The 26,853-nt window shown below is 47.5% G+C and overlaps 1 protein-coding gene across 1 annotated transcript; it reads left to right on the forward strand.

The window, feature by feature from the left end:
- Nucleotides 1-26,853, forward strand: LOC144610678 (uncharacterized). The gene is made up of 14 exons (XM_078429560.1): nucleotides 1-166; nucleotides 1,395-1,505; nucleotides 3,353-3,427; nucleotides 5,897-5,956; nucleotides 7,294-7,359; nucleotides 8,489-8,554; nucleotides 10,127-10,192; nucleotides 10,962-11,027; nucleotides 11,999-12,064; nucleotides 12,562-12,627; nucleotides 13,819-13,884; nucleotides 16,579-16,730; nucleotides 20,319-20,431; nucleotides 25,665-26,853. The coding sequence occupies exons 1-14, from the start codon at nucleotides 4-6 to the stop codon at nucleotides 25,795-25,797; spliced, it is 1,269 nt and encodes a 422-aa protein (XP_078285686.1). The 5' UTR covers nucleotides 1-3; the 3' UTR covers nucleotides 25,798-26,853.

Genomic DNA, 26,853 nt, shown 5'->3' on the forward strand with positions numbered 1-26,853 from the left:
TCTATGCCAACTCCGGTGTCCGAGAGATTGTCCGAGTCGAGTTTATTCCCTCTCCAACGGAAAATCAGCGGCATGCCTGAGGTATCCAACTACGAATACGTCAAAGACTGCTCGGCGGTGAAAGAGCTGAGAACAGGAGCTGAATGGAAGCTTGATGAAGGTAAAGGTATGTGGCCGATTGAGAGGGAAGGAAAACCTTAGGCAGTTTGGTAAAGTCTCATGCCATGAAGTGTCCTAAGTGAAAGAGGAATATACAGACGCAAAAGAAGGCAGAATGATCCAGTTTCCAAAGATGTGCAGGATCAGTGCTTAAAGTAGATCTGGTAGACGCACAGAGTCTCTTGCCCAGAGTAGGAGAATCGAGAACCAGAGGACACAGATTTATGGTGAGCGGGGAAAGATTTAATAAGAACTTGAGGGGGTAACTTTTTCACACAGAGGGTGGAGGGTGAATGGAAAGAGCTGCCAGAGGAGGTAGTTGAGGCAGGGACTATCACAGTGTTTAAGAAACATTTGGACAGGTACACGGATAGGATAGATTTGAGGGATATGGGGCAAATGCAGGCAGGTGGGACAAGTGTAGATGGGACATGTTTCCACACTGTATGACTCTATGACTCTCTGCCAGAGGAGCAGAAGTTGGCTATACGGCCCATCGAGTCGACTCAGCGGCACGGTGGCGCAGCGGTAGAGTTGCTGCCTAACAGTGAATGTAGCGCCGGAGACTCAGGTTCGATCCTGACTACGGGCGCCGTCTGTACGGAGTTTGTACGTTCTCCCCGTGACCTGCGTGGGTTTTCTCCGAGATCTTCGGTTTCCTCCCACACTCCAAAGACGTACAGGTTTGTAGGTTAATTGGCTGGGCAAATGTAAAAATTGTCCCTAGTGGGTGTAGGATAGTGTTAATGTGCGGGGATCGCTGGGCGGCGCGGACCCGGTGGGCCGAAGGGCCTGTTTCTGCGCTGTATCTCTAAATCTAAATCTAAAATTCAATCATGACTCTATGTCTTTGCTGTGGAACTGGAGTTGCTCAGGGAAGGACCTGCAGCTTTCCTGTGGCCCTGGTGATGATTCAGGGACAGTCTCTTACCAGCTGTTATCAGGCAACTGAACCATCCTACCACAACCAGAGAGCAGTGCTGAACTACTATCTACCTCTGTAGGAATGAACTGCAGATGCTGATTTAAACCGTAGACACAAAATGCTGGAGTAATGCCCTCAGTTTCCTCCCACACTCCTAAGACATACAGGTTTGTAGGTTACTTGGACATGGTAAACTTGTCATTTGTCACCAGTGTGTGTAGGATAGTGTTAGTGTGCGGGGTTCGCTGGTCAGTGGGCCTGTTTCCACACTATCTCTAAACTAAACTAAATTTCCTATTGTTTTTAGCAGGGTCGAGTGGTGATTGCTTCAGCAAAAAGAAGGGGTTGCTGCTTATCTTTGGTCTGGTGGTTCTTGCAACTTTCTTCGCCATCTTGAGCCTCATCATGGTGACAGTGAAAGGTAAAGACTATTACTGAAGAAGGGTCTCGACCCGAAACGTCACCCATTCCTTCTCTCCGGAGATGCTGCCTGTCCCGCTGAGTTACTCCAGCATTTTGTGTCTATCTTCGACCTAAACCAACCATTTGTGGGATGGAACTGCAGATGCTGGTTGTAGAGCAGGTCCAGATAGCTGTGCGAGTCAGTGGGTTTATAGTAGATGTCAGTCACTAGTCTGTCTCCTGTGATGGAGATGGTGAGGTCCAGTTTTTTTTTGTCCAGATAGCTGTGTGAGTCAGTGGGTTTATAGTAGATAGATATAATATAAGAAGATAACTGCAGATGCTGGTACAAATCGAAGGTTTTTATTCACAAAATGCTGGAGTAACTCAGCGGGTCAGGCAGCATCTCGGGAGAGAAGGAATGGGTGACGTTTCGGGTCGAGACCCTTCTTCAGACTGTCTGAAGAAGGGTCTCGACCCGAAACGTCACCCATTCCTTCTCTCCCTTTATAGTAGATGTCAGTCACTATAATAACAGTATAACAGAACTTTATTGTCATTCGGTATAAATACCGAACGAAATTTCAGCAGTCACAAGACACAGCAAAAAAGAAAAGAACACAGGACACCCGACCCCAACACCAACATCCATCACAGTGACTCCAAACACCCCCTCACGGTGATGGAAGGCAACAAGACTTCCACTCTCTTCCCCCCGCACCCACGGACAGGCAGCTCGACTAGTCTGTCTCCTGTGATGGAGATGGTAAGGTCCAGTTTTTTTAACTCCAGATAGCTGTGCGAGTCAGTGGGTTTATAGTAGATGTCAGTCACTAGTTTGTCTCCTGTGATGGAGATGATGAGGTCCAGTTTTTTTTGTCCAGATAGCTGTGCGAGTCAGTGGGTTTATAGTAGATGTCAGTCACTAGTCTGTCTTCTGCAATTTTTTTACATTTTATTTTGAGGAGTAACTCAGCGGGTCAGGCAGCATCTCTGGAGAGGAGGAATGGGTGACGTTTCGGGTCGAGACCCTTCTTACAATAGACAATACACAATAGGCGCAGGAGGAGGCCATTCGGCCCTTCGAGCCAGCACCGCCATTCAATGTGATCATGGCTGATCATTCTCAATCAGTACCCCGTTCCTGCCTTTTCCCCATACCCCCTGACTCCGCTATCCTTAAGAGCTCTATCCAGCTCTCTCATGAATGCATTCAGAGAATTGGCCTCCACTGCCTTCTGAGGCAGAGAATTCCACAGATTCACAACTCTCTGACTGAAAAAGTTTCTCCTCATCTCAGTTTTAAATGGCCTACCCCTTATTCTTAAACTGTGGGCCCTTGTTCTGGACTCCCCCAACATTGGGAACATGTTTCCTGCCTCTAATGTGTCCAACCCCTTAATAATCTTCTGACTGTATACCCATGCGTATAGATGTGCCCAGCCCCACACTTTATCTTTAATTGAAGTCCTAGGGTATGAAATGCTAACATGTGTTAACCCAGTTCGGAAGGTAAGAAGTGTAGGAAGGAACTGTGGGTGCTGGTTCATATCGAAGATAGACATAAAAAGCTGGAGTAACTCAGCGGGTCAGGCAGCATCTCTGGAGAGAAGGAATGGGTGACGTTTCAGGTCAAGACCCTTCTTCAGACTGGTTACTCTTGCTACACGCATCACCCAGTGATTCTTCCAGTGGACCATTTTTGCACGTGTAAAGGACGTTCTGAAGAAGGGTCTCGACCCGAAACATCACCCATTCCTTCTCTCCAGAGATGCCGCCTGACCCGCTGAGTTACTCCAGCATTTTGTGTCTGTCCTCAGTGAATGATAGTGTGCACATTCTCCTGCCTAACCCTCTGTCCCTCAGTTTCAGGGATCTATTCGGAAATGACAGAAGTACAGGACAAGCTAATGCTGCAGCTTTCACAGTTCAAAGGAAACGGTAAGTTACCCTAATCCTCTGACAGCACGTTGGCGCAGCGGTAGAGTTGCTGCCTCCCAGCACCAGAGACCCAGGTTCGATCCTGACCACGGATGCTCTGAAAGTTTTTGAAGGTCTTTTAAATGCCACTATCCTTTCCTAGCACATGGTTTAGACGCATGACATTGTTTATAAGCATGACTGGGCGGCAAGGTGGTGCAGCAGTAGAGTTGCTGCCTCACAGCGCCAAAGACCCGGGTTCGATTCTAACCACCGGTGCTGTCTGTACGGAGTTTGTACGTTCACCCCATGACTGCGTGGGTTTTCTCCAGGTGCTCTGGTCTCCTCCCACACACTCCAAAGACGTGCAGGTTTGTAGGTTAATTGGCTTCGCTAAAATTGTAAATTGTCCCGAGTGTGTAGGATAGTGTATGGGGATTGTATGTTCGTATCTTAGTACCTGAACTGATGTACAGCACTTTGGTCAACGAGGGTTGTTTTTAAATGTGCTATACAAATAAAATTGACTTGACTTGACTTGACAAAGCCCGTATTGGGGGAGTCCAGAACCAGGGGTCACAGTTTAAGAATAAGGGGTAGGCCATTTAGGACTGAGATGAGGAAAGACATTTTCACCCAGAGAGTTGTGAATCTGTGCAATTCTCTACAGTGGAGGCCAACTCACTGGATGTTTTCAAGAGAGAGTTAGATAGAGCTCTTAGGGATAACGGAATCAAGGGATATGGGGAGAAAGCAGGAACGGGGTACCGATATTGGATGATCAGCCTTGATCATATTGAATGGCGGTGCTGTCTCGAAGGGCCGAATGGCCTAATCCTGCACCTATTTTCTATGTTTCTATGATGCCAAGTTACACTAATCTCTGCCTTCGCATGATCCATATCCCTCCATGCCCTGTATATCCATGTGCCTATCCTAAAACCTACTTAAACGCCACTATTGTATCTGTCTCCACCACCAGCCTTGTCAGTGTTTCCGACACTCACCACTCTCTGTAAATAAACTTGTCCCGCACATCCCCTTTAAACTTTTTCCATCTTACTTTAAAGTTATAATAATAATAATAATAATATATTCCTTTATTCGTCCCACACCGGGGAAATTTACAGCGTTACAGCAGCAAAGTGTATAGCAAGAGATCATTCATTATAAATAAAAGTAAAGACAAGGATAAATTGGCATCAGTTTACTGTGTGTTCCTTAGCTGCTATTGTTGACTGGTCTGCTGGGAGCAGTGCTGGTTGTGCAGTCTCACAGCAGCGGGAAGGAAGGACCTCCTATATCTCTCCTTCACGCACTTGGGGTGAAGGAGTCTGTCACTGAAGGAGCTCCTCAGTGTAGTGACAGTGTCCTGCATGGGATGGGGGTCGTTGTCCAACAGCGATGTTAGCTTTGCCATTTTTTAAAGATTTTTTAGATTTAGAGATACAGCGCGGAAACAGGCCCATCGGCCCACCGAGTCCGCGCCGCCCAGCGATCCCCGCACATTAACATTATCCTACAGACACTAGAGACAATTTTTACATTTACCCAGTCAATTAACCTACATACCTGCACGTCTTTGGAGTGTGGGAGGAAAACAAAGATCTTGGAGAAAACCCACGCAGGTCACGGGGAGAACGAACAAACTCCGTACAGACGGCGCCCGTAGTCAGGATCGAACCTGAGTCTCCGGCGCTGCATTCGCTGTAAGGCAGCAACTCTACCGCTGTGCCACCGTGCCGCATAGTCGACTCGATGGGCCGAATGGTCAACTTCTGCTCCTCTGTCATAGAGTCATACAGTCATGGCCACTATGTCTTTGACATTTCTACCGTGGGAATAATGTTCTGGCTGTCTGCCTCTCATAATTTTCCACGCATTGAATATTCATGGGAGACATGAACAAAATTGGAAGCAAATGTCTAAAAAGTATAAATGCTGAAATTCGGAGGAAAAAAAACCGTATCAGAAAATACTAGCAGTTCTGGCAGCATCTTTAGATAGAGAAACGTTAATGCTTTCAACTCTGGGATAGAAAGTGCTGGAGTAACTCAGCGGGTCAGGCAGCATCTCTGGAGAACATGGATAGGTGACGTTTCACAGAGTGCTGGAGTAACTCAGCGGGTCAGGCAGCATCTCTGGAGAACATGGATAGGTGACGTTTCACAGAGTGCTGGAGTAACTCAGCGGGTCAGGCAGCATCTCTGGAGAACATGGATAGGTGACGTTTCACAGAGTGCTGGAGTAACTCAGCGGGCCAGGTAGCATCTCTGGAGAACATTGAAAGGTAACGTTTCGGGTCGGGACCCTTCTTTATTTCTATGCTTCATCTCTGGGATCCTTCGTCAGAAAGAGATAAAACAAAGTTTTAAGGTGCAGGGATTGTGTATGAGAGGGATTTCTTTTGTAACAGCACATCCATGAACAGGCTACAAATAAGAGCCATGTCCTCCAGTCATTAATGTCTCAACCTGATTTGGTTCCCAGTTTCCGAAGAGGGTCAGAGAAATAAAATGGATGGTGAACTGTCTAAGCTGAAAACTAACGGTAAGTGGTAAATGGGAAGCTTACAACCCAGAGGTATGAATATTGATTTCTCTAACTTCAAGTAACCCTTGCATCCCCCCTCTCTCTCCGTCCTCCCCCCACCCAAGTCGTACCAACTTCAAAGTCGTCTTGTTGAGTCTCATAAGAAAATAACTGCAGATGCTGTTACAAATCGAAGGTATTTATTCACAAAATGCTGGAGTAACTCAGCAGGTCAGGCAGCATCTCGGGAGAGAAGGAATGGGTGACGTTTCGGGTCTCCCGAGATGCTGCCTGACCTGCTGAGTTACTCCAGCATTTTGTGAATAAATACCTAGTTGAGGCTCATTGTCTGTACTCATTCTCACCCAAGCCCACAGCTAACAATGGCCTGTCTCCTTTATCATCGTTACTCGTTTGCACATCTTTCATTCATCTATATACTAAACGATATTCATCGTTTGTCTGTTTGTTTGTGATCGAACTGCGGCCAAAACGGTACACGATAGTGCGACAATTTCAGGCCGACCTAACTCACCGTCCTCACTTTAATGATAATGCAAGTAGTTTTATTGAAATCGGTGTTATATTTTTTAAGTTATTCACATTTTAAAGTTTTAATCTATCTCCTAGGGAGGGAGGGGGGGAGAGGGGTGGAGGGAGGGTGAAGGAGGGAGAATAAGGGGGGTTGAGAGGGATGGAATGGGGGAGAGGGGAAGAGGGGGGGAAGGGGAGAGGAGGGAGGGGGAGGGGAGGAGGGAGGGTGGGGAGGGGGAGGGGTGGAGGGAGGGAGGGGGAACAGGGGTTGGGGAGAGGGGAGGGGAGGGGAGGGGGGTGTTGAGTAGAGAGGAGAGGGGAGAGGGGGAAACAGGGTGCTGCACCAATGCAGGAGAGGTTTGGGCCCAAACTTGGTCTAGTTTGTTCTATATCTCTTTCTTCCCTCTCCTCTCAGTCTGAAGAAGGGTCTTGACCCGAAACGTCACCCATTCCTTTTCTCTCAATTTAGTTCAGTTTGGTTTATTGACATGTGTGGCAGATACAGTGAAAAGCTTTTTTTCACTTAAACCTATAAACCTAAGTCAGGGGGTATGGGGAGAAGGCAGGAAAGGGGTACTGATTGTGGATGATCAGCCATGATCACGGTGAATGGCGATGCTGGCTCGAAGGGACGAATGGCCTCCTCCTGCACCTATTGTCTATTGTCTATTGTCTACCCTAACCTATTCAATAAATGGTGACGACTCAATTCAAATGAAGGGCCGCATTAGATACCTGATGGGAGATACGTCCCCAAACATGTTGTAGGCAAGTTGATGGGAGTTCTGCTGGTTAATGTTTCAATCTGTTGTGTTTCCCAGTGTCTGGAGAACTACAGAAAGCCCAGGGGAACATGACCGACCTGATCTCCAAGCTGAAAATGGAAAGTAAGTTGGAAACTATTAAGTCTGAGAAATGTGCATGAAAATATGCATTGAGGGAACACTGTGCGGCAGGTAGTGCAAGTAGTAGTGCAAGTAGTAGATAAACGAATCTAAACTAATTAAACACATAGCTATGAAACCACCCCCTCCACGGGCACTTTCCCCTGCAACCGCTGGAGATGCAACACCTGTCTCTTTACCTCCCCCCTCGACTCCATCCAAGGCCGCAAACAGTCTTTCCAGGTGAGGCAGAGGTTCACCTGCACCTCCTCCAAACTCATCTATTGCATCCGCTGTTCCAGGTGTCAACTTCTCTACATCGGCGAGACCAAGTGCAGGCTCGGCGATCGTTTCGCACAACACCTCCGCTCAGTCCGCCTTAACCAACCTGATCTCCCAGTGGCTGAGCACATCAACTCCCCCTCCCACTCCCAGTCTGACCTTTCTGTCATGGGCCTCCTCCATTGCCAGGGTGAGGCCCAGCGCAAATTGGAGGAACAGCATCTCATATTTCCCTTGGGCAGCTTGCACCCCAGCGGTTTGAACATTGACTTCTCTAACTTCAGATAGTTCCTCTGTCCCTCTCTTCCCCCCCTCCCCCTTCCCTGTTCTCCCACTAGTCTTCCTGTCTCATACTACATCCTTTCTTTGTCCCGCCCCCTCCCCTGACATCGGTCTGAAGAAGGGTCTCGACCCGAAACGTCACCCATCCCTTCCCTCCAGAGATGCTGCCTGACCCGCTGAGTTACTCCAGCATTTTGTGTCTACCTTCGATTTAAACCAGCATCTGCAGTTTTCTTTCCTAAACATAGCTATGAAGTGAAATTTTTAAAAATGACCAATAAACCTAACCTAGCCTGTTTTATAAGGTGCAACGGCTCAATTCAAATTACGGTCGCATTAGATTACTTGATGGAAGATACTTCCCCAAACATGCTATGGGCAAGTTGATGGGGGTTCTGCTGGTTAATGTTTCAATCTTTGTTGGAAGGAACTGTGCAGGAAGAACTTCTGAAGAAGGGTCTCGACCAGAAACATCACCTGTTCCTTTCCTCCACAGATGCTGCCTGGCCTGCTGAGTTACTCCAGCATTTTGTGTCTATCTAATGTTTCAATCTGTTGTGTTTCCCAGTGTCTGGAGAACTACAGAAAGCCCAGGGGAACATGACCGACCTGATCTCCAAACTGAAACTGGAAAGTAAGTCGGAAACTATTAAGTCTGAGAAATGTGCATGAAAATATGCGTTGAGGATACACTGTGCGGCAGGTAGTGCAAGTAGTAGTGCAAGTAGTAGTGCAAGTAGTAGTGCAAGTAGTAGATAAACGAATCTAAACTAATTAAACACATAACTATGAAATCATCCCCTCCCCGGGCACTTTCCCCTGCAACCGCACGAGATGCAACACCTGTCCCTTTACCTCCCCCCTCGACTCCATCCAAGGACCCAAACAGTCTTTCCAGGTGAGACAGAGGTTCACCTGCACCTTCTCCAACCTCATCTATTGCATCCACTGTTCCAGATGTCAACTTCTTTACATCGGCGAGACCAAGCGCAGGCTTGGCGATCGTTTCGCTCAACACCTTCGCTCAGTCCGCCTTAACCAACCTGATCTCCCAGTGGCTGAGCACTTCAACTCCCCCTCCCACTCCCAGTCTGACCTTTCTGTCATGGGCATCCTCCATTGTCATAGTGAGGCCCACCGCAAATTGGAAGAACAGCACCTCATATATCCCTTGGGCAGCTTACATCCCAACGGTATGAACATTGGCTTCTCTAACTTCAGATAGTTCCTCTGTCCCTCTCTTTCCCCTCCCCCTTCCAGTTCTCATACTGTCTTCCTGTCTCCTACTACATCCTTTCTTTGTCCCGCCCCCTCCCCTGACATCAGTCTGAAGAGGGGTCTCGACCCGAAACATCACCCATGCCTTCCCTCCAGAGATGCTGCCTGACCCGCTGAGTTACTCCAACATTTTATGAATACCTTGGATTTAAACCAGCATCTGCAGTTTTCTTTCATACACATTGCTATGAAGTGAAATTTAAAAAAATGGCCAATAAACCTAACCTAACCTGTTTTATAAGGTGCAACGGCTCAATTCAAATTACAGTCGCATTAGATTACTTGATGGAAGACACTTCCCCAGACATGCTATGGGCAAGTTGATGGGGGTTCTGCTGGTTAATGTTTCAATCTTTGTTGGAAGGAACTGTGCAGGAAGAACTTCTGAAGAAGGGTCTCGACCAAAAACATCACATAGAAACATAGAAACATAGAAAATAGGTGCAGGAGTAGGACATTCGGCCCTTCGAGCCTGCACCACCATTCAATATGATCATGGCTGATCATCCAACTCAGTATCCCGTACCTGCCTTCTCTCCATACCCCCTGATCCCTTTAGCCACAAGGGCCACATCTCACTCCCTCTTAAATATAGCCAATGAACTTGCCTCAACTACCTTCTGTGGCAGAGAATTCCACAGATTCACCACTCTCTGTGTGAAAAAAAACATTCTCATCTCGGTCCTAAAAGACTTCCCCCTTAACCTTAAACTGTGACCCCTTGTTCTGGACTTCCCCAACATCGGGAACAATCTTCCTGCATCTAGCCTGTACAACCCCTTAAGAATTTTGTAAGTTTCTATAAGATCCCCCCTCAATCTTCTAAATACCAGCGAGCTGTTCCTTTCCTCCACAGATGCTGCCTGGCCTGCTGAGTTACTCCAGCATTTTGTGTCTATCTAATGTTTCAATCTGTTGTGTTTCCCAGTGTCTGAAGAACTACAGAAAGCCCAGGGGAACATGACCGACCTGATCTCCAAGCTGAAACTGGAAAGTAAGTTGGAAACTATTAAGTCTGAGAAATGTGCATGAAAACGTGCGTCGAGGATGCGCTGTGCAGCGGGTAGTGCAGTTTTGATGGCCAAGGGGCTTTGAGGCTCCACACTGAGTAAGGCTTGAGGTAACTTGCCCAGTAGAATAGACCACCCATGTGCAATTGAACACACATGCTTCATCTGGTGTGTAAATAACCTGGATGCGAATGTGGATGTGTAGGAAGGAACTGCACATTCTGGTTTACACCGAAGATAGACACAAAATGCAGGAGCAACTCAGCGGGACAGGCAGCATCTCTGGAGAGAAGGAATGGGTGGCATTTCGGGTCAAGACTCAGAGAGTTACGGGAGAGGGGAACTAGAGATATGGAAGGGCACAACGAGTATGTGAAGAGGTTATTTATTCACAAAATGCTGGAGTAACTCAGCAGGTCAGGCAGCATCTCAGGAGAGAAGGAATGGGTGACGTTTCGGGTCGAGACCCTTCTTCAGTCTGAAGAAGGGTCTCGACCCGAAACGTCACCCATTCCTTCTCTCCTGAGATGCTGCCTGACCTGTTGAGTTACTCCAGCATTTTATGAATAAATACCTTCGATTTGTACCAGCATCTGCAGTTAATTTCATATACTATGTGAAGAGGTTAGATCAATGTCTGCTTTGACATGTCCTTTTCACACCTTACATGCAAATGTAGATGGGGTTGGTTAGTAAAGTTGGTTAGTAATGGAAGTTCTACTGGTTAATGTTTCAATCTGTTTTGTTTCCCAGTGTTTGAAGAAGTACAGAAAACCCAGAGTAACATGACTGACCTAAACTCCAAGCTGAAACTGGAAAGTAAGTTGGAAACTATTAACACATGGGTGGTCTGGGCCACTGGGCAAGCTAGCTCAAGTCTTACTTGGTTTAGTTTAGTTTAGTTTAGTTTAGTTTAGAGATACGGCACACAAACAGGCCCTTTGGCCCACCAGGTCCGTACTGACCAGTGATCCCCGCACATTAACAAAACCTTACACAACCTAGGGACAATTTACATTGACACCAAGCCAACAAACCTACAAATCTGTACGTCTTTGGAGTGTGGGAGGAAATGGATGATATCGCGGGAAAACCACGCAGTGCCCCGATCAATGAAGATAGACATCGCCATCCTTTACGCCCTCTCGATCATTCTATCTACTTGTGTTGCCACTTTCAAGGGACAATGGACTTCCCCAAGACCCTTCTGTAAGTTACCTCTCAAGATCCCTCTATTTTGAATTTGAAAAGAATACGACATAAACAAAATTAGTGGACGTTAATCTACTGTAATCTTGAAGTTGTCAAGCTGGAAAGGGTTTAAGAAAATGTTGCCGGGACTTGAGGGCATGAGCTGTAGGGAGAGGTTGAGCAGGCTAGGACTTTAGTCCATGGATGAGGGGTGATCTTATAGAGGTGGACAAAATCATGAGAGGAATAGATTGGGTAGATGCACAGAGTCTCTTGCCCAGAGTAGGAGATCGAGAACCAGAGGACATGGGTTTAAGGTTTGGGGGGAAAAGGATTTAATAGGAACCTGACCTGCTTAATAAAGGGTGACGACTCAATTCAAAGGAAGGGCCGCATTAGATACCTGGTGGAAGATATGTGTAGGAAAGAACTGCAGATGCTGGTTTAAATGGAAGGCAGACACAAAATGCTGGAGTAACTCAGCAGGATGCTGCCTGTCCCGCTGAGTTACTCTTGATGGAAGATACGTCTCCAAACATGCTGAGGGCAAGTTGATGGGAGTTCTGCTGGTTAATGTTTCAATCTGTTGTGTTTCCCAGTGTCTGGAGAACTACAGAAAGCCCAGGGGAACATGACCGACCTGATCTCCAAGCTGAAACTGGAAAGTAAGTTGGAAACTATTTAGTCTGAGAAATGTGCATGAAAACGTGCGTCGAGGATGCGCTGTGCAGCGGGTAGTGCGGTTTTGATGGCCAAGGGGCTTTGAGGCTCCACACTGAGTAAGGCTTGAGGTAACGCCCAGTAGAATAGACCACCCATGTCCAATTGAACACACATGCTTCATCTGGTGTGTAAATAACTGCACATTCTGGTTTACACCGAAGATAGACACAAAATGCTGGAGCAACTCAGCGGGACAGGCAGCATCTCTGGAGAGAAGGAATGGGTGGCATTTCGGGTCAAGACTCAGAGAGTTACGGGAGAGGGGATCTAGAGATATGGAAGGGCACAACGAGTATATAAGCTGTGAAGAGGTTAGATCAATGTCTGCTTTGACATGTCCTTTTCACACCTTACACGCAAATGTAGATGGGTTGGTTAGTAAAGTTGGTTAGTAATGGAAGTTCTACTGGTTAATGTTTCAATCTGTTTTGTTTCCCAGTGTTTGAAGAAGTACAGAAAACCCAGAGTAACATGACTGACCTGAACTCCAAGCTGAAACTGGAAAGTAAGTTGGAAACTATTAACACATGGGTGGTCCTTCTCTCCCGAGATGCTGCCTGACCTGCTGAGTTACTCCAGCATTTTGTGAATAAATCGATTTGTACCAGCATCTGCAGTTATTTTCTTATACTACTGGTAGCTCAAGTCTTACTTGGTTTAGTTTAGTTTAGTTTAGAGATACGGCACACAAACAGGCCCTTTGGCCTACCAGGTCCGTACTGACCAGTGATCCCCGCACATTAACAAAACCTTACACAACCTCGGGACAATTTACATTGACACCAAGCCAATGAACCTACAAATCTCTACGTCTTTGGAGTGTGGGAGGAAATGGATGATATCGGGGGGAAACCACGCAGGTCACGGGGAGAACATGCAAACTCCACACAGACAGCACCCGTAGTCGGTATCGAACCCAGGTCTCTGGCAGTGTAAGGCAGCAACTCCACCGCTGTGCCACCGTGACACCCTCACATGCCTTGTCCACCTAACCAGCACTACCCGCTGCCCAGTACGCAGTGCCCCGATCAATGAAGATAGACATCGCCATCCTTTATACCCTCTCGATCATTCTATCTACTTGTGTTGCCACTTTCATGGGACAATGGACTTCCCCAAGATCCCTCTCAAGATCCCTCTATTTTGAATTTGAAAAGAATACGACATAAACAAAATTAGTGGACATTAATCTACTGTAATCTTGAAGTTGTCAAGCTGGAAAGGGTTTAAGAAAATGTTGCCGGGACTTGAGGGCATGAGCTGTAGGGAGAGGTTGAGCAGGCTAGGACTTTAGTCCATGGATGAGGGGTGATCTTATAGAGGTGGTCAAAATCATGAGAGGAATAGATTGGGTAGATGCACAGAGTCTCTTGCCCAGAGTAGGAGATCGAGAACCAGAGGACATGGGTTTAAGGTTCAGGGGGGAAAGGATTTAATAGGAACCTGACCTGCTTAATAAAGGGTGACGACTCAATTTAAAGGAAGGGCCGCATTAGATACCTGGTGGAAGATATGTGTAGGAAAGAACTGCAGATGCTGGTTTAAATGGAAGGCAGACACAAAATGCTGGAGTAACTCAGTGGGATGCTGCTTGTCCCGCTGAGTTACACTTGATGGAAGATACATCTCCAAACATGCTGAGGGCAAGTTGATGGGAGTTCTGCTGGTTAATGTTTCAATCTGTTGTGTTTCCCAGTGTTTCAAGAACTACAGAAAATCCAGAGTAACATGATCGACCTGATCTCCAAGCTGAAACTGGAAAGTAAGTTGGAAACTATTAATAGACAATAGACAATAGGTGCAGGAGGAGGCCATTTGGCCCTTCGAGCCAGCACCGCCATTCAATGTGATCATGGCTGATCATTCTCAATCAGTACCCCGTTCCTGCCTTCTCCCCATACCCCCTGACTCCGCTATCCTTAAGAGCTGAAAGAAGTTCATGAAAACGTGTGTCGAGGATGCGCTGTGTAGTGGGTAGTGCGGGTTGGGTGGCCAAGGGGTAACATTGAGTAAGGCTTGAGGTAACTTGCCCAGTAGAATAGACCAACCATGTCCAATTGAATGCACATGCTTCATCTGATGTGTAAATCACCTGGATGCGAATGCAGTTGGGTTGGTTAATAAACTTGCAGACAACACCGTAATGGATGGTGGACACAAAATGCTGGAGTAACTCAGCGGGTCAGGCAGCATCTTGGGAGAGAAGGAATGGGGAAAAAAGAGAAACATCTTTTACCATAATGGATGGAGTTGTGGACAGTGAAGGAGGCAGTCAAGTCAAGTCAATTTTATTTGTATAGCACATTTAAAAACAACCCACGTTGACCAAAGTGCTGTACATCAGTTCAGGTACTAAGAAATGAACATACAATGGCACACAAACATAACAGCACATACATAAACAGTTCACAGCGCCCCCTCAGAGGGCCTCAAACGCTAGGGAGTAGAAATAGGTTTTGAGCCTGGACTTAAAGGAGTCGATGGAGGGGGCAGTTCTGATGGGGAGAGGGATGCTGTTCCACAGTCTCGGAGCTGCAACCGCAAGAGCGCGGTCACCCCTGAGCTTAAGCCCAGACCGCGGTCTCAGTCTCAGGATACAGGGGTACAAATATGGGCAGAGAAATGGCAGATGGAGTTTAGTCCAGGTAAACGATGTGTAAAATGCTGCCTGGATTAGAGGGTGACAACTTCAGGCAGAGGTTGGACAAAATTGGATCGTTCTCTCCGGAACAGCAGAGGTTTTGGGGAGGCTTGGTATATAAGTATAAAACATTGTGAGAAGCACAGATAGGGTAGACAGTCAGAACCTTTCTCCCAGGGTGGAGATGTCCAACATGAGGGGGCACAGCTTCAATGCAAGAGGGGCAAAGTTTAAAGGATGTGTAGGCCAAGTGTTGTTTACACAGAGAGCAGTGAGGGCCCAGGGGGGGGGTGTAGGAGGCACGTCTGATAGTTGCATTTAAGAGACTTTTAGATAGGTGTATGGTAGTGCATGGAATAGACAATAGGTGCAGGAGTAGGCCATTCAGCCCTTCGAGCCAGCACCACCATTCAATGTGATCATGGTAGACCATCCACAATCAGTACTGTTGGGTATGGGAACCTGATTTTAAAATGAAGTGACTTTTAATATGAAATGCCTTTTAATATGAAATGACTTTTTATATGAAATGACTTGCGCGTTTGTACAGATACTCAAGGAGGACTTAAGATGGGGCTAACATGATTACAGGCACGTTTGAATACTTGTGTGTGTCCGAGATTTATTGATAGTCCAATTACAGCACAAATACACAATCAGTGCCCCGTTCCTGCCTTCTCCCCATACCCCCTGACTCCACTATCTTTAAGAGCTCTATCTAACTCTCTCTTGAAAACATTCAGAGAATTGGCCTCCACTGCCTTCTGAGGCAGAGAGTTCCACAGATTCACAACTCTCTGAGTGAAAAAGTTTTTCCTCATCTCCGTTCTAAATGGCCTACCCCTTATTCTTAAACTGTGGCCCCTGGTTCGGGACTCCCCCAACATCGGGAACGTGTTTCCCACCTCTAGCGTGTCCAATTCCTTAATAATCTTATACGTTTCAATAAGATCTCCTCTCATCCTTCTAAATTCCAGAGTATACAAGCCCAGTCGCTCCAGCCTTTCGCTAGAGGGATATGGATCATGTACAGGCAGATGAGATCAGTTAAACTCGGCATCATGTTTGGCTCAAGCATTGCAGGTCATTCATTGCGCTGTGCTTTTAGAGTCAAAGAGCAATACAGTGTGGAAACAGGCCCTTTAGTCCCAACTTGCCCACACCGGCCACCATGTCCCATCTACATTAGTCCCACCTGCCTGCCTTTTGTCCCTATCTCTCTACATCTGTCCTATCTACCCGTACAAATGTTTCTTAAACATTGCGATAGTTCCTGCCTCAACTACCTCCTCCAGCAGCTCATTCCATACACCCACCACCCTCTGTGTGGAAAAAGTTACCCCTCAGGTTCCTATTAAATCTTTCCCCCCTCACTTTAAACCCCTGTCCTCTGTTTCTTGATTCCTTTTATGTTCTTGTTTCATGTTCTAAAGAGCTCCAGGACTGAACCTTGGTCTGAAGAAGGGTCTCGACCCAAAATGTCACCCATTCCTTCTCTCCAGAGATGCTGCCTGTCCCGCTGAGTTACTCCAGCATTTTCAGTGGATAGACTATACATGCTTACAATGAAGCCATCCCCAGTGTACAGATACACGATGAAAGGATTAACATGAATAACATTCAGTGCAAGGTAAAGCCAGTTAAATCCGATCAGAGATAGTCCGAAGGTCTCCAATGAGGGAGATAGTAGTTCAGGACTACTTTCTCCGGTAGTTGGTAGAATCTTTAAACGAGTTGTCCTAGCACGGACAGTGAACGCGTAAGGTGCGCGTGATTTACCACTGATTGATTCTCAATCCCCTGCTCTCTCTTCAGACTCCTCGAGGCCCCAGTGCCCCAGCAACTGGGTATTGTTCAATCTGCACTGTTACTACTTCACGACAAATGCAGGCTCCTGGCACTTTGGCAAAGGGCAATGTGCGGCCATGCATTCCCGTCTGGTTTCGATCACTAGCGTTTCGGAGCAGGTGAGTGTGCATCATCGCTTCCAAGATGGCGTCAACCCAGACGACTATTTGCCTGCTGTCCACAGAAGCAGATCTACAATCACGCATACAATAGACAATAGGTGCAGGAGGAGGCCATTCGGCCCTTTGAGCCAGCACTGCCATTCAATGTGATCATGGCTGATCATTCTCAATCAGTACCCCGTTCCTGCCTTCTCCCCATACCCCCTGACTCCGCTATCCTTAAGAGCTCTATCTAGCTCTCTCTTGAATGTATTCAGAGAATTGGCCTCCACTGCCTTCTGAGGCAGAGAATTCCACAGATTCACAACTCTCTGACTGAAAAAGATTTTCCTCATCTCTGTTCTAAATGGCCTACCCCTTATTCTTAAACTGTGGCCCCTGGTTCTGGATTCCCCCAACATTGGGAACATGTTTCCTGCCTCTAATGTGTCCAACCCCTTATCTCCCGAGATGCTGCCTGACCTGCTGAGTTACTCCAGCATTTTGTGAATAAATCGATTTGTACCAGCATCTGCAGTTATTTTCTTATACCCTTAATAATCTTATACGTTTCGATAAGATCCCCTCTCATCCTTCTAAATTCCAGTGTATACAAGCCTAGTCGCTCCAGTCTTTCAACATATGACAGTCCCGCCATTCCGGGAATTAACCTAGTAAACCTACGCTGCATGCCACAATCGGCCCACACTTAAACCTCTACACACTGTAAATGGCTCGATTGTAATCATGTATTGTCTCCCTGCTGACTGGGTAGCACGCAACGTAAGCTTTTCACTGAACCTCGGTCCACGTGACACTAAACTAAACTGAAACAGAAACGCGTGCACTTGTGAGCCGTTGGCAAAAGTGAAAGGCGCTGCAAGTGATGATAACGATACTTTGGTGTCACGTTTTTTTTTTAGTTTAGTTTAGAGATACAACGCGGAAACAGGCCCTTTGGCCCACCGAGTCCGCGCCGACCAGCGATCCCCGTACTCCATCACTATCCTACACACACTGGGGACAATTTATTTTGTACCAAGTCAATTAACCTACAAACATGTACGTCTTTGGAGTGTTGGAGGAAATCAAAGATAGAAACATAGAAAATAGGTGCAGGAGTAGGCCATTCGGCCCTTCGAGCCTGCACCGCCATTCAATATGATCATGGCTGATCATCCAGCTCAGTAACCTGTACCTGCCTTCTCTCCATACCCCCTGATCCCTTTAGCAAAAAGGGCCACATCTAACTCCCTCTTAAATATAGCCAATGAACTGGCCTCAACTACCTTCTGTGGCAGAGAATTCCACAGACTCACCACTCTCTGTGTGAAGAAATGTTTTCTCATCTCGGTCCTAAAAGACTTCCCCCTTATCCTTAAGCTGTGACCCCTGGTTCTGGACTCCCCCAACATCGGGAACAATCTTCCCGCATCTAGCCTCTCCAACCCCTTAAGAATTTTATATGTTTCTATAAGATCCCCCCTCAGTCTTCTAAATTCCAGCGAGTACAAGCCTAGTCTATCCAGTCTTTCTTCATATGAAAGTCCCGCCATCCCAGGGATCAATCTAGTGAACCTTCTCTGTACTCCCTCTAAGGCAAGAACGTCTTTCCTCAGATTAGGAGACCAAAACTGCACACAATACTCCAGGTGCGGTCTCACCAAGGCCCTGTACAACTGCAGTAGAATCTCCCTGCTCCTAAACTCAAATCCTCTTGCTATGAATGCCAACATACCATTCGCTTTCTTCACTGCCTGCTGCACCTGCACGCTTGCTTTCAATGACTGGTGCACCATGACACCCAGGTCACGTTGCATTTCCCCTTCTCCTAATCGAGAAAACACAATCTCGGAGAAAACACAAGCGGGTCAAGGGGAGAAGGTGCAAACTCCATACAGACAGCACCTGTGCTCAGGATGTAACCCGGGTCTCTGGCGCTGTGAGGCAGCAACTCTACTGCTTGGCCACTGTGCAGCCCAAACTCTGTTTCATAAGATTGACACAAAGTGTTGGAGTAACTCAGTGGGTCAGGCAGCATTTCTGGAGAGAAAGGTTGAGGACTTGCTTTCTCTCCAGAGATGTTGAATGAATGAAAGAATGAATGAATGAATAAGTGTATTGGCCAAGTATGTGCAGGTACAAGGAATGTGCCTTGGTGCTCCGCTCACAAATGACGACACAAACATACAGTTAACAATTAAGAATAAAGCATAAACACATCAAAACAATAAGGATACAACATTACGGTCTGAACATCTGGGTGAAAATAAACCAGAGCAAAAAAGAGACTACGGACTTTGGTTGTTGAGTAGAGCTACTCCTCGTGGATAAAAGCTGTTTTTATGTCTGGCTGTGGCTGCTTTGACAGTCCGGAGTTGCCTTCCAGAGGGAAGTGCTTCAAAGAGTTTGTGGCCAGGGTGCGAGGGGCCAGAGATGATAATTTTGCCTGAACCGCTGAGTTACTCCAGCACTCTGTGTCTTTCTTTGGTACAAACCAGCATCTGTGATTGTTTGTTTCTACAAGAAATTCATGATTCCGTTCCTGATGCATGTGACAATTGAACACACTTGACTCTGTATTCCACACCTCTGGCTTATCTGCCCTCCCTCATTTCCCGGACAGAGAAAACAACGTGTTTCCTGATCCTTACCATTCATCCCACGAGCTTCCACATTCTACACATCATCCTTTCGCAATGTCCCACAATCCAGCAAGATCCCACCTCCAGACTCATCCTCAACCTCACCAAGGGACCACTCCATGGTCTGAAGAAGGGTCTCGACCCGAAACGTCACCCATTCCCTCTCTCCTGAGATGCTGCCTGACCTGCTGAGTTACTCCAGCATGTTGTGAAATAAATACCTTTGATTTGTACCAGCATCTGCAGTTACTTTCTTACACTCCATGGTCTACCCTTCCATCCCCACCAGTGGTTTCCCAACCTTCCCATGCAACCACAGGTTCATGAGAGACTGGAGGAACTGCAGATGCTGGTTTATGCTCAAGATAGAGATGCAAAGTACTGGAGTAACTCAGCGGGTCATGCAGTATCTTTTTGGTTTAGTTTAGTTTAGAGATACAGCGCGGAAACAAGCCCTTTCGCCCCACCAAGTCCGCGCCGACCCGCGATCCCCACATATTAACACTATCCTACACCCACTAGGAACAATTTTTACATCTACCAAGCCAATTAACCTACATACCTGTACGTCTTAGAGTGTGGGAGGAAACCGAAGATCTCGGAGAAAACCCACGCAGGTCACGGGGAGAACGTACAAACTCCGTACAGACAGCACCCATAGTCGGGATTGAACCCGGGTCTCCGGCGCTGCATTCGCTGTAAGGCAGCAACTCTACCCAATGTCTGGAGAGAAAGGATGGGTGACGTTTCGGGTCAGGGCCCGCTGCCTGACCCGCTGAGAAACTCCAGCACTTTGTGTCTAACTCAACTCAACCTCATCTCCACCCATTCCTTCTCTCCAGAGAAGCTGCCTGACCAGCTGAGTTACTCCAGCATTCTGTGTCCATCTACAGAAATGACATGATCTGAGGAATGGGAGAGTGTTTTAGTTCGCTCACAGTCTTGTTACATCTCTTCACAGAGCTTCATTAAAAGGGATGCAGCCCCTGAACTTTATTGGATTGGCCTGACCGACTCAGAGACTGAAAGGACATGGAAATGGGAGGATGGCTCAGACTATAAGTCAACACCAAAGTGAGTCTTGTTTCTATAATCGACTGTCTCGACCAGAAACATCACCCATTCCTTCTCTCCAGAGATGCTGCCTGACCCGCCGAGTTACTCCAGCATTTTGTGCCTTTCTTTGGTTTAAACCAGCATCTGCAGTTCCTTCAGTCCCTTATGAACAAAATTATATTTCATACTAGACCAAGTTGGGCCCAAACCTCTCCTGCATTGGTGCAGCACCCTCTCCTCCTCCACTCCCCCCTCCCCTCTCACCCCCTCCCTGCCCCTCCCCTCCTCCCCTCCCCTCCCCCTCTCCCTCCTCTCCCCCTCCCCCTTCCCCCTCTCCCTCCCTACTCCCTCCCCTCCCCCCTTTCCCGCCCTCTTCCCCTCCCCCTCCCCTCCATTCCATCCCCCTCAACCCCCCTTATCCCCCCTCCTCCCTCCCCTCCCCTTCCCCCTCTCCCTCCCTACTCCCTCCTCTCCCCCCTCCCTGCCCCTCCCCTCCTCCCCTCCCCTTCCCCCTCTCCCCCTACTCCCTCCCCTCCCCCTTTCCCGCCCTCTTCCCCTCCCCCTCCCCCTCCCTCCAACCCCCCCTCCCCTCCATTCCATCCCCCTCAACCCCCCTTATCCTCCCTCCTCCCTCCCCCTCCCCTCCACTCCCCTCCCCCTCCCCCTCCCCCCATCCCATCCCAATCAGCCCCCCTTATCCCCCCTCCCTCCCCCTCCCTCCCTAGGAGTTAGATTTAAACTTTAAAATGGGAATCACTTTAAATATATAACACTGATTTAAATGAAAAGTTTTTCACTGTACTTCGGTACACGTGGCAATAAACTAAACCAAGCTAAACTAGGTGATGTTTTAGAGAGTCGCCTATTCCCTTTCTCCACAGGTGCTGCCTGACCTGCTGAGTTACTCTAGCATTTTGTGCCCATCTCCTGTATCCTTGGATTTATTAATGAATATGTGATATTTATATCATTTAGTTCCTGTTTCTATAAGTGCAAATAAAGTAGGCTTGACTTGACCAAGAACCATCTCTTCATCTCCAGTGTCACACTTCCCCATACTGTCTTAGATTTCTCCCCTTCGATGTCTTCTGGAGGAAAAGGGCCCCAACAGGTACAGGTACAAATACAAATATCCCTACGTATTCGCCTGCCTAATATGAAGTGTATTCGAGGTACAGTCTAACTGAGCTCCTGCCAACATAAGTGGTGTCTGACCCACGGAGAGAGCTAAAGGGGAATTTAATAGAGGCGCTAGAAGTTATAATGGGGTTCAAAGAGTCAGTAAGGAGAAACTGTTTAGGGACGAGAGGTAGTGGTGATGGGGAAAGGAATCAGAGAAGAAACAGTGATTTATAAACCTTATAAGTCGCCGAAACCTAGACCAAGCAAGTGCTGCCTAAAGATTCATGTTCACAAGTTCTAGACAATGGACAATAGACAATAGGTGCAGGAGGAGGCCATTCGGCCCTTCGAGCCAGCACCGCCATTCAATGTGATCATGGCTGATCATTCTCAATCAGTACCCCGTTCCTGCCTTCTCCCCATACCCCCTGACTCCGCTATCCTTAAGAGCTCTATCCAGCTCTCTCTTGAATGCATTCAGAGAATTGGCCTCCACTGCCTTCTGAGGCAGAGAATTCCACAGATTCACAACTCTCTGACTGAAAAAGTTTTTCCTCATCTCAGTTCTAAATGGCCTACCCCTTATTCTTAAACTGTGGCCCCTAGCTCTGGACTCCCCCAACATTGGGAACATGTTTCCTGCCTCTAACAATACAATACAATACAATATATCTTTATTGTCATTGTACCCAGGGGTACAACGAGATTGGGAATGCGCCTCCCATACGATGCAATAATTTAAGTAATTAACAGCAACCCAACGAAACGAAACAATTGTAACAGTTTTTAGACAGGGTAAAGTGCAAGTTGATCTATGCGTTGTGGCCATCCGGCTCAGCAGGACCGGTTCATAGCAGCTATGGCCCTGGGGATTAAGCTGTTCCTGAGTCTGGAGGTGCGGGCGTAGAAGGCCTTGTATCGTCTGCCCGATGGAAGGAGTTCGAACAGACTGTTGCAGGGGTGTGAAGAGTCTTTGTGGATGCTGGTGGCTTTTCTGAGGCATCGTGTGTTGTAGATGCCCTCCAAGTCTGGTAGCTGTGTTCCGATGGCCCTCTGAGCTCTATGGACTACCCGCTGTAGAGCTTTCCTCTCTGCCTCCGTGCAGCTGAGGTACCACACAGGGATGCCATGCGTTAGGATGCTCTCTATGGTGCAGCGGTAGAAGGTCGTCAGCAGCTGTTGGGGTAGACCAGACTTTTTCAGTGTTCTTAAGTAGAACAGTCTTTGTTGTGCCTTCTTGACCAGCGCAGCAGTGTTATTGGACCATGTTAGGTCCTCCGTAATGTGAGTGCCCAGAAACTTGAAGCTGGACACTCTCTCCACACTGACCCCGTTGATAGAGATCGGGGCATATGCCCCGTTATGTGACCTACGGAAGTTGATCAGCTCCTTGGTCTTGGTGGTATTTAGGGATAGGTTGTTATCCGAGCACCAGTCCGCCAGGTTCTGCACCTCCGCTCTATAGTTTGTTTCATCCCCGTTGGTGATAAGCCCGATCACCGTTGTGTCGTCTGCAAACTTGACAATGGTGTTGGTGTCGAATGCAGGAACACAGTCGTGTGTGAAGAGGGAGTAGAGCATGGGGCTCAGAACACAGCCCTGTGGTGTGCCGGTACTCAGGGTGATAGTGGAGGACAGGTGCGGGCCCATTCTCACTGCCTGCGGTCGTTCCAGCAGGAAGTCCAGGATCCAGTCACATAATGACGAGCTGAGGCCTAGCTGGTAGAGTTTGGTGATGAGCTTGGTGGGGATGACCGTGTTGAAGGCGGAGCTATAGTCTATGAATAGCATCCTCACGTACGTGCCCTGTCTCTCTAGGTGAGTCAGGACAGTGTGAAGAGCCAGAGAGATGGCGTCCTCTGTGGATCTATTTGCCCTGTATGCAAATTGATGTGGGTCCAGTGAGTCAGGGATGCTGGATTTGATGTGTGAGAGGACCAGCCTCTCAAAGCACTTCATGACTATCGGCGTTAGGGCAACCAGGCGGTAGTCGTTCAGGTTGGAGATCTTTGCTTTTTTCGGCACCGGAACTATGATAGCCGACTTCAGGCACTTGGGAACCGTAGCTAGAGATAATGACAGGTTAAAGATCCTGGTGAATACCTCAGCCAGCTGTTCAGCACAGTCCTTCAGTACCCTTGAACTCCATCCGGTCCTGCAGCCTTGCGTGGGTTGACCCTTTGCAGAGCGCGTTGTACCTCCTGTGTGTTCAGTTGCAAGCCCTGTCCCACCGCCTCGGCTGGGGTTCTTTCACTCAAGGTGGTTTTGCCAGTTTCAAAGCGGGCAAAGAAGGTGTTAAGCTCGTTGGTCAGTGCCATATCGCTGTGGGGGCAGGCAGGGCTGCTCTTGTAGCCAGTGATGTCCCTGACACCCTGCCACATGCTTCTGGTGTCCGTGGTGTTGAAGTTGTCTTCCACCCGTTGCCTGTGGGTGTCTTTGGCCCTTTTAATACCTTTGTTCAGGTTTGACCTGGCAACACTGTATGCTGAAGTGTCACCAGATTTAAAGGCATTGTTGCGTGCCCTCAGCAGGTTCTGTACCTCCTTGTTTATCCAGGGTTTCCGGTTTGGGAACATCTTTATCTCCTTGTCCTCCATGACATTCTCCACACAGCACACAACGTGTCCAACCTCTTAATAATCTTATACGTTTCGATAAGATCTCCTCTCATCCTTCTAAATTCCAGTGTATACAAGCTTAGTAGCTCCAGTCTTTCAACATACAACAGTCCCGCCATTCTAGGAGCATCACTAGGCCATTTGGCCCATTGAGTCTACTCCGCCATTCAATCATGGCTGATCTATCATTCCTTCTCAACCCCATTTCTCCTGCCTTCTCCCCATCACCCCTGACACCCGCACTAATCAAGAATTTGTCAATCTCCGCCTTAAAAATATCCATGATATCCTGGCGTCAAGTTTGATATCTGCTTGGTTTCAATTCTGCTTTCCTCGAAAAGAACGCTGTTGTTGACTTCTTGAAAGGAGAAGTGAAGGAATTGTGTTCAGGAAGAGAGTTCCGGACTTGGAGTCCAGGCAGCTGGTAATGATGGAGCAATTAAATTCAGAAGCAGCCACTGTTAAACAGTACAGAGATATCAGGCTGTAGGACTGGAGGGTGAAGACTCAGATTGGGTAAGTTAAGACCACGGAGAGAGAGCAACACCAGAGATTTTTAATAGAAAGCAATGTTTAACCAGAAGAGAAGTTTAAGTCGTTTTTCTTTGACTGGGCTAAGCCCACACTAGGTAAGACCTGGGATGTATGCAGCAGAATATCACACGTGGGAAAAAAGGAGGGTGTCTATGTGCCTTGTGTAATGTGCAGGAGAAACAAAGGCATGGTGGCGCAGCCGTAGAGTTGCTGCCTCACAGCGCCAGAGACCCGGGTTCCATCCCCACTACGGGTGCTGCCTGTACGGAGTTTGTACGTTCTCCCCGTGATCTGTGTGGGTTTTCTTCGAGATATCTCCGGTTTCCACACTCCACACTCCAAAGAGGTGCAGGTTTTTAGGTTAACTGGCTTGGTGCAAGTGTAATTCCAGCGATTCTCCTACAACATGCACTATCCTACACACTGTGGACAATTTACAATTTCACCCAAGCCAATTAATCGACAAAACCTGCACGTCTTTGGGGTGTGGGAGGAAACCGGAGCACCCGGAGAAAACCCACACGGTCAATGGTGGCACGGTGGCGCAGCGGTAGAGTTGCTGCCGTACAGCGAATGCAGCGCCGGAGACTCAGGTTCGATCCTGACTATGGGCGCCGTCTGTATGGAGTTTGTACGTTCTCCCCGTGACCTGCGTGGGTTTTCTCCGAGATCTTCGGTTTCCTCCCACACTCCAAAGACGTACAGGTATGTAGGTTAATTGACTGGGTAAATGTAAAAATTGTCCCTGGTGTGTGTAGGATAGTGTTAATGTGCGGGGATCGCTGGGGATCGTGCGGGGATCGCTGACCGCCATTATTGTTTCAGAATTCGGGCATCTGCAGTATTTTGGATTTTCTTGTCATGACTGCGAGTTGATTTGCTGATGATCGGCATGGAGGATTGTAGAGATAAATTAGTTCCTGACCAATTCACCATGTCAGACTTGTCAGTAACCACGTGGACTCTTATGTTTCCAGGTTCTGGGCTGCTGGCGAACCCAACGATGCCCACAGCAGTGAGGATTGTGCCCACGTTGATAGCAGAGGGAATTGGAACGATATCAGATGCACGACCAAGTTGAGATGGATTTGTGAGAAAAACGCTGAATGAACCTCACGACGCTGGTCTTGAAAGGACCACGAGCTCACAATGGCAGTGGTTCCATGGCAGAAGTACAAAGTGTCAGGCAATTGACAATGCACCAATCTCTGGAGAAGGGTGTCGACCCGAAACGTCACCCATTCCTTCTCTCCAGAGATGCTGCCTGCCCCGCTGAGTTACTCCAGCATTTTGTGTCTGTCTTCGGTGTAAACCAGCATCTGCAGTTCCTTCCCACACTTTATCTCAGCTTGTTGTACGGCCCCTCGGATCTTTCATTCCCAGTAGAATTCGTGCATTTTTAAATTATACATTATGAAATATTAGTGACATTTAATATTCAGATGTGGCTGTCTCTGTCCCTCTCTTCCCCTCCTCCTTCCCAGTTCTCCCACTGTCTTCCTGTCTCCACCCTTATCCTTCCTTTGTCCCGCCCCCCTGACATCAGTCTGAAGAAGGGTCTCGACCCGAAACGTCACCCATTCCTTCTCTCCTGAGATGCTGCCTGACCTGCTGAGTTACTCCAGCATTTTGTGAATAAATACCTTTAATATTCAGATTATAAATATCATTTAATATAGACATAGAATGATACAGCATGGAGACAGGCCCTTCGGCCCTACTTGCCCATGCCAACCTAGATACCCATCTAGTCTTGCCCATTGAGAAAGTCATATGGCACAGAAATATAAATGTCTAAGAAGGAACTGCAGATGCTGGTTTACACAGAAGATAGACAGAAATTGCTGGAGTAACTCAGCGGGTCGGGCTTCATCTCTGGAGAAAAGGAACAGGTGACGTTTTGTGTCAAAACCTTTCATCAGACAGAAATATAGATGTTTAACATTGATGTGTTTTCATTTGGTTCGAACTGGTGAATCTATGGAATTCATTGCTACAGAAGGCTGTGGAGGCTAAGTCAAAGGATAATTTTAAGGTTAACAAATATCGTAGCAATATATATTTTTAACAGGAATATGCTCCCTGATGTCCTGGGTAGTATTTCTCCTAAACTCAGCTTTACTAAAGACTAATATCTGCTCAATTTCACATGGTCCTTTGTGGAGC

Source organism: Rhinoraja longicauda, chromosome 37 (genome assembly GCF_053455715.1).
Source record: "Rhinoraja longicauda isolate Sanriku21f chromosome 37, sRhiLon1.1, whole genome shotgun sequence".
In the NCBI taxonomy this organism is placed as follows: Eukaryota; Metazoa; Chordata; class Chondrichthyes; order Rajiformes; family Arhynchobatidae; genus Rhinoraja; species Rhinoraja longicauda.